The 8,618-nt window shown below is 47.2% G+C and overlaps 1 protein-coding gene across 3 annotated transcripts in view; it reads left to right on the top strand.

Annotated features, from left to right (window-relative positions):
• The first annotated feature begins 981 nt into the window (after positions 1–981).
• Positions 982–8,618, top strand: part of ESYT2 (extended synaptotagmin 2) — a 124,347-nt gene continuing 116,710 nt past the window's right edge. For all 3 annotated transcript variants that reach the window (XM_044293473.1, XM_044293472.1, XM_044293471.1), the window contains exon 1: positions 982–1,475. In XM_044293473.1, coding sequence (XP_044149408.1) covers positions 1,149–1,475 — 327 coding nt within the window. In that variant the 5' untranslated portion in view covers positions 982–1,148. The remainder of the gene's footprint in view (positions 1,476–8,618) is intronic.

The raw sequence follows: 8,618 nt of genomic DNA, 5'->3' as shown, positions 1-8,618 counted from the left end.
CTTAAAATTATCCCAGTGAAATCTGCCTTTAAAAAACCGTATGGCATTCCTTTCCTTCTGCGCCCTGCCGTGTGCCTGTGCAGCGGTTTACGGCCACATATGGGGAGTTTCTGTAAACTACAGAATCAGGGCAATAAGTATTGAGTTTTGTTTGGCTGTTAACCCTTGCTTTGTTATGGGAAAAAAAATATTAAAATGGAAAATCTGCCCAAAAAGTAAAATTTTATCATTTTATCTACATTTCCTTTAATTCTTGTGAAACACCTAAAGGGTTAAGAAAGTTTGTAAAATTAGTTTTGAATACCTTGAGGGGTGTAGTATCTAAAATGGGGCCATTTATGGATGGTTTCTATTATATAAACCTCACAAAGTGACTTGAGCCCTGAACTGGTCCTTAAAAAGTGGGTTTTGGAAATTTTCTGTAAAATTTCAAGCTTTGCTTCTAAACTTCTAACGTCCCCAAAAAAAGGAAAATGTCACTTACAAAATTATCTAAACATGAAGTAGACATATGGGAAATGTAAAGTAACTATTTTAGGAGGTATTACTACCTGTTTTAAAAGCAAATTGAAATTTAAAAAAATTATTTTTTTATTTAATTTTTCTATATTTTTGGTAAATTTGGTATTTTTTCCATGAATACAAATAAAATATTTTGACTCAAATTTACCACTATCATGAAGTACAATATGTGACGAGAAAACAATCTCAGAATGGCGTGGATAAGTAAAAGCGTTTCAACGTTATCACCACATAAAGTGACACCTGTCAGAGTTGGAAAAAAAAATGGCAGTGTCCTGTCTTGGTCTTCAAAGGGTTAATAAACCCAGTCAACATACAAATGACATGAAAGTGACGTGATCTATTTTGCTCTCGCCACATCTGTTTGAATAAAGCTGATTGATTTAAAAAAAAAAAAAAAAAAAAAAAAAAACCTCCAGAGCGCTGCCTCTCCTTTGCACACACATCCTGTGGCCGGCCAGGGGGCGGGGCTGAGAGTGAGTGACACAGGAGCTGTGGGGAGCCAGGTCTGCAGTGGATGTGCATGGCAGTGGCCGGGGACGGCTCAGCAGAGGAAGCCTGTGGCGGGGCGGGAGGAGCGGAGACATTGGCAGCAGTTCCTACGAGACGTAAACCCCAGTGACGGGATGAGCCAGGACGAGGGCGCACAGCAGGGGACGGAGAGCCCCGGGGGGCCCCCGCCTGTGCCCGCCGAGGAGCCCGGCATGATCAGTGTGGATGTCGCAGGACTCTTCTACCAGTTCGCCAAGACTTTCGTGCTGATCTTCCCCGTCTACGTGCTGGGCTACTTCGGGCTGAGCTTCAGCTGGCTGCTCATCGCCCTGGTCTTCCTTCTCTGGTTCAAGAAGAATAAAGGGAATAAAAGTTCCCGTCTGTACCGGGCGCTGGCGTTCCTGGAGGAGGAGGAGAAGGTGATCAAGCACCACATCAGCTCTGCAGACCTACCTGCCTGGGTAAGTGCCCCAGAATGGGTGGTCTGTGCTCCATCAGTTTCAGCTGAAGCTGTGTTCCATGAGGCTGATCTTACTCCAAAAATGTATATGGTTCCCCTAGAAAATGGGCCATTCATATGTCACCTCACCCTGCACCCCTAGGTATGACGGTGCCACCCGAATATTGGCCTTTGGCAAGTTTACCTGTAATACCAGCCAGGATGCCAATGTGGGTGTTGGCATGTTTTCCCCCATCTTAATCTATCGTGGTAGTCGGACAGGGTAATGGGGTGTCATTTGGCATACCCAAAAACTGGTCGTAAAAAAAAAAAAAAAGTAGCAAACCTCCAGTGTGTGCTAAAATTTAGGCGGGGCAGGGTGGGTACAGGGCTATCTGGCAGAAATCTGCTCCAGCTAGGTGGTGATGTAGATTTCATTCTGGCGCAGGGACGGCCGGAGGATGCGCCTGATTTATGACGAGGCCTGCACCTTGTTGGAAATTACGACATCACGGGGGATGTCAAAAGACTAGGCCGGACTTTGACAGATGACCCCCTCTGTGTTTTGTAGGGGAACTAAATGTGATTCCCCCCCGGAGCGCTCCTCCGCTAACTAATTATAGTCCACATGAAATGAGCACTCTAGAGCTTGAATTCTTAGGACTCTGTGCTGTGCCAGTCCTCTATTGTTTCTGCTAGAAGCTTATGACTAAAGGTCCAGAGGGGTGTTACCAGTTGGGGGAGTGTTGCTGCACAGTCTGCCACTATCCAGTCAGTGCTGCCAGTGTCAAACTGGGTAGGGACACCCCGCCAATTGGTAACACTCAGTTGGACCCTTAGGCTACCTGCACACATTATGGATTATGCACAGTTTTCTGCATGGATTCTCGGGCAGAAAAACTGCAGCCTAAAGGCCGCTTTCACACGAGTTTTTCGCGCGGGTGCAATGTGTGGCGGGAATGCATAGCTCCCGCGCTGAATCCGGACCCATTTATTTCAAGGGTTCTCTGTAAGTTTTTTCATGCATCAGTTCTGCCGCGTTAGAATCGCAGTAAGTTCTCTATTCTGCGTTTTTCACGCAGCCCTGGCCCCATAGAAGTGAATGGGGCTCCAGTGAAAAACAGATGTGATCCGGATGCAGTGCGCTATTCACTGATGGTTGCTGGGAGATGTTGTTTGTAAACCTTCATGTTTTTATCACGCAGGTGAAAAGTGCATCAAAACGCATTGCACCTGCGCGGAAAAAACTGAACTAATCCGTATTGTTGGTGTGAAAGAGTTAATGTGATTAGACACATGTCGTGTACACTCTGCTTTTTTTTCCCGTGCAGAAGTTGACCAATTCATTTTTTTATTTTTTTTTGTGTGCGTGGATTTCGCCCGTGCAATGCAGGGATGAGATCCGTGGCAAATCTGCAGCAAAAACCACAAACACATGCATTTTATTTTAATTTTGTTTTGTGTGGATTTGGACAGAAATGACGCGTAACGTGCATGGAGATCTGTGCAGAATATCTGCAATACACGGGGCACCGTGAATGGGTCCGCAAATCCAGAGATGCAGTGTTGCACGGAAGCACTACGGAGTGCTTCCGTGTGGTCTCGTTCCCTGCTTCCGTTGCGCAAAAAAATAGAACTTGTTCTATCTTTTTGCGGAACGTACGGATCGCGGACCCCATTCAAGTGAATGGATCCGCATACGGCTGCCCCACGGTCAGTGCCCGTGCCTTGCGGACAGCAATTTGTGGTCCGTGGCACGGGCAGCACACGGTCGTGTGAATGAGCCCTTAGTCATACATTTCTAGCAGGAATAGTAGAGGAATGACACAACGTAGTCATCGAAATAGATGCTCCCCAGTTATTATTACAAGGGGAATGCTAGTAGTCGCTGTAACAGACATGTCAGGCCCTCTCTAAGACTAGGGCTATGCTGTGTTCAGGCTGTAGACTAGGCTTGTGTTCAGTGGTTTGCATATTTGGCTGCCCTACCATCTGTACTGGAAAACAACCCAAAAGTTAGAGGCCGCCAGGAGAATTCTAGTGTAGGAAGTACCTGGCTTCTGGGATTTGCTTCCGTGCCCATTTGCCCGATGTAAGTTCCATACGTCAGTACTTCTGGCTTCTATGGAGAGGAGAAAAATTGCCCTCACTTTTGCAGCGGGCGTCTCCCGTCCTATCGGTGCTGCTGCCACTGTGCTGACTCGGTTTGCGTTTCTCTTACAGATGTGATTTCCCCCCCCAGACTAGGGCTGTCCGACACATAGGGTACGACTACACCGCAACATGTCGTGCGACATTTTTTATAATTACAGTCTATGGTGTTGCGCTGCGAAGTGCAACATACTGAGACACGACCAATCCATCTCATGTCGTGTCGCAGTGCAACACCATAGGCTATGATTGTAACTGTCGCCATGTAGCCCTAGCCTGGGGGGTCGGAGTATTTGCCTGAGGTTGAGCTGCTTCCTTTTTGGCATTATAAGGGTTAAGTAATTCCCTAAATGCATGCACGTGTGGGCCTCTGTGGTGGACAGGATGACGGGGAATAATAGGTCGTGGAATTTTTTAATTTTTTTTTTTTTAAGGTCCCTGCTAGAAAGTAGTGTTGGCCAGCTATAGAATGGAGCTGCAGTTGGGGAGGTCAGCGACCTTTGACCTGCCCCTGGCTGGAAGGTGATCCTCCCGTCCTGTACTCTTCTGGAACCACTTAAAAACATGTACCAGGCAATTGCATAAATATCAATCCCCGAAGATGAGGTTCTTATAGGAAACAGTCAGTGGATGCCGGACGACAGAGGAACGGGCCGATGAAATCTATTGTATCGTTGCTTAGGTTATTGCTGTTTTTGCAGTTCCCTACTATTTTTTTTTTTTTTTTAAAGCAGTTTCCTAGGCGGTGCTCCACTTTAATAATTGCTCGTGGTGTACCTGCTGATACAGGATCGATCAGCGCCGCAGAAATGACTGCAATTACCGTCCGAGCTCTCGCCAGGCAAGGTTCACCTGCTGAACGTCAAACATCAAAGTCTGCCCTGATAATGCAGGACGAAGGGAGTAGTAGTCCAGAAATACACACAGCATTAGTCACGATAATTTACTCCCTTTATACGGGTCACTTCCTGACCCCTGCAAAGTCATGGAAACAGCCAGGCGTGCGCTCAGTTGTGAGCGAAGACCAGGCTCCCCTCTTCTCGGGGGTCAGAGGTTATTTTGAAACCCACCGGTCACACACTTACGGCATATCTATGTGGGCCAGGGATGGCCAACCTGAGGCTCTCCAGCTGTAGCAAAACTACAACTCCCATCATACCCGGACAGTCTACAGCTTACAGCGGGACATGGTGGGAGTTGTAGTTTTACAACAGCTGGAGAGCGGCAGGTTGGCCATGCCTGGTTTACGCCATTAATATATCCACCATTTAGATAGCCACTTGTGTGTTAGAGAATTGCATAAAGACCAATTCCCTAAAGTTGGAGGGAATGATTCAGCTTGGTCGTACGTTTATGGCTTACTTTTCATGTGAACGCTGGAAAATCCTCCCGACGTACCCCAAACGGTGGGATACAGCGCCCACAGGACCCAGTACACGGCCTGGTCGCTAACACTATTCTGTACTTTTTATTTTTGCGATATCCCAGCCCAACGGAGACCAGAAGGACACGGTTTCGGCCACTGATGGGCTGATGGAGCCCGATGAATGTATTTAGTCTGTGTACGGTGGCATCTTTTCCTGGCATAGTATACAGGCTAGACGAACATGACGAGATTGTGTTCACACGTAGTTTTGTAATGGCGGTTTTAGTGGGGAATCTGCGGTTTTGGTGAGGGTTTTTTTCATTTTTTTTTTCTTCTTGTGAAATCAGATCCGGATGTTTGTTTTTGCTATTACCATTTTTGTTAATTTGGTGGCCATTTTTACGGATCTTTAGCATAATATAACCTTTCGGCAATGTTTTTCTGGCGTTTTGACATCCCCTTCCTTATAGGAAAAAATTTGATTGTTAAAGGGGTTGTGCACATTTGTTTGTGTGGTTGGCAAACCCCCACCTTCTAGGCAGACCTGCAAAGGGAAGTATACCTCCTGCAGCCTCCGGAGCTCCACTCGGGTCCCTCAATGTTTACTCCCGTTTTGACTCTGCTGCTGCTGCCAATTGCTGGCCACAGTGGTGATCTGCTTCCTTCTGACCATTTGACGGAAGGGGAGCAGGTCACCGCTGTGGCCAGCAATTGGCTGCAGAGGCATTGACACAGAAGTTTACATTCAGGGACTCGAGCGGAGCAGCAGGAGCCGGGAAGCGGGTAAGTATACTTCCCTTGCCAAGTCTGCCCAGGAGGTGGGGTGTGCCAACCACCCCTCCCCTAATGTACAAAACCCCTTGAAGATAAATTTAGAAAAAAAACTATAAAAAACACATTTGGTGTGGGGGGAAAAAAAACTGTTTCTATGGGATTTTTTTTAGAGAGTAAAAGACACACAGGACCAATTTTTCTATTTCTATTATTAACCTACTATTACTGGAGTGGGTTCCTTAGTGAGAAGTAGGAACTTCGGGATATGCCTGCAGCCATAGAATACAGTGACTCACGCCGCATGGCCTTGGTTCATGCATTGTATGGACACGAGCCTCCGATGGGGGGTGAGCTGCTCTATGAGAGAGCCCCATTGGCAGCAGAGCGAGGAGTTCCTGTTTGGCAGCTGCGCAGGTATTGCTCTCCTGTAGATGGCTCTCTGGTCGCCGACAGTGCTTTGTCTTACAGGTGTATTTGGGAAGGACAGTAACCCCTGACAGTATAGCTGATAGGAGTTGTTATTTTCTTTTATTTATTTTTTGGCACATTCAGTTTTTATGAAAACCCCCCCACAAACCTGGTGTCTGCAGTGGGGGTGAGGTTGGAGCTGTAGGATTCTCATGAATGAGCAGGGTTTATCCCAAGGCTACGTGACAGCCCACATTGTCCATCTGGGCCCCGCAGTAGTCACGCGCAGTGTTGCTGATGTTCGTTGCCCGGGAAAACCTGGTTGAAGAGTTTGTGGTTTGTGCGGAGCTCACCTGCGGGATTAGTGACATCACTGGTGTCTCCAGGCTATGCTGAGCGTGCACCAGTGTGGAGGGGCGTGAGGTCAGCGACCACTCCCTGTCATCTCAGCGGACCCTGCTGTCAGGGGAGTCTATGAGCAGATTGCGGATGGATCCAAGTTGATGTATTTTTATTGGAAATCTCCAGAAACATGGTCTTCAATTATAAGAAGGAAATCTTAGAATTGCTAATCTGTATTTTTAGGATTTGAAACTCCTTGTCCGAAGGAAATACTTGACTATTGGATGTGGGATTAAAGGACTATTACCGTTTGTGTGACTACTGCCTTTAGGCCATTTCAGAAATCTGGCGCCTAATGGGTGCAATCTATGCTGGATTAAAGGAATTACAGAGATTATTCTACATGACAACGTCTTTCTAACAAAGCTAGAGCCAGCTTTATACCTCTGTATGGATCCAGAGATCTCCCATTCATTGCTCCAATTGCTTTGCTAGATTTTTTTTCAGGATGGGGTGTGCCCTTTCTATTGCTGCTCTCTTCATATCGCAGCTCAGGGGGTGTGCCCTTTCTATTGCTGCTCTCTTCATATCGCAGCTCAGGGGGTATGCCCTTTCTATTGCTGCTCTCTTCATATCGCAGCTCAGGGGGTGTGTCCTTTCTATTGCTGCTCTCTTCATATCGCAGCTAAGGGGGTGTGTCCTTTCTATTGCTGCTCTCTTCATATCGCAGCTCAGGGGGTGTGTCCTTTCTATTGCTGCTCTCTTCATATCGCAGCTCAGGGGGTGTGCCCTTTCTATTGCTGCTCTCTTCATATCGCAGCTCAGGGGGTATGCCCTTTCTATTGCTGCTCTCTTCATATCGCAGCTCAGGGGGTGTGCCCTTTCTATTGCTGCTCTCTTCATATCGCAGCTCAGGGGGTATGCCCTTTCTATTGCTGCTCTCTTCATATCGCAGCTCAGGGGGTGTGTCCTTTCTACTGCAGCTCTCTCTTTGCTGCAGCTCAAGGGAGTTGTTCTCTCTCTTCTGCAGTTGCCACCCTTTCACAGCTCAGGGAGGCATGTCTTTTCTGCTGCAGTTCTCGCCACGAAATGTCTTATCCAATTCTTGTCCATTTTAAAGACAAGGATAGGTTCTATCTTTTTTGCGGGGCCGCAGAACAGACATTGAAATGAGTGGGTCTGCAATCCAGCCGCAAAAAATGCAGATCGGATACAGAACAAAAATACTGTCGTGTGCACGGGCCTAACGGTCACAGCTTCTAACAGTAAATACAACTGGTGGCAGTTGCAGAATAGAACTGAGCATGTGCGGCCACCTCACGGATGTTATTGAGGTGGACGCAGAAATAGGAGGAAGAGCAAACAGCAGGTGGTGCGATACAGATAGATTTTTGTTTAAAGGGAACCTGTAAGCGACAAACCACCCAAACCGCCAGCAGTACTTTCAAGTAGCCGGCAGTGTGTTTCTGAAGATTTTCTTCCTGCAGTCAGATGCGGTAAAAGCAGGAAAAAAACATTATTTTGTCCCCTGAGCGCGCTATTATTTTGTCACGGTAACCGCGCCCCCTTCGCTTGTGACTGACGGCGCTCACGCAGAGAATTCGGCTTGCTTTGCCCCTATAAAAAAGCGGCGGCCCAGCCTAAGGCCCCTTAGTGACCGCCGTTAAAACAGGTATGGGTGGTCACTAAGGGGTTAAGCATACCATGCAGGCTTTCACTGCGTATATGACTGAGGCATCACATATTTCCTAGCCTTGACTGTAGCAGATATTGCGTTGTGGCGGAGCCGTCTCCTTTTCTGCTTGCAGCGCTCGGCTCCGTCTTGTGTTGACCTGATTATCTGCCTCGTGCTTCCAACTTCTAATAAATGAAGTCCATCCATTTTTAATGACATCCGAAATCCAATCTGTCAGCACTGGTTATGGGACGTGTATGCAGAATGGAGCAGTGTTATCCTGCACTGGACAAACTGTGCCAACCGGAAACTGGCAGATTCTTATAATGATTACTATTATGTGTCAGTGGCTATAGGTAAGAATATACAGTGTCATAATTCCTCGTACACATGGATCAGTGTCATCCGTGTGAATTGGAAGCTTACAAGCTGGCGCCGTCTTCCACGAT

The sequence above is a fragment of the Bufo gargarizans genome, chromosome 5, assembly GCF_014858855.1.
Source record: "Bufo gargarizans isolate SCDJY-AF-19 chromosome 5, ASM1485885v1, whole genome shotgun sequence".
NCBI lineage: Eukaryota > Metazoa > Chordata > Amphibia > Anura > Bufonidae > Bufo > Bufo gargarizans.
Note: the sequence above shows the minus strand (reverse complement) of the source record. Positions and strands in the feature narration are given on the sequence as shown.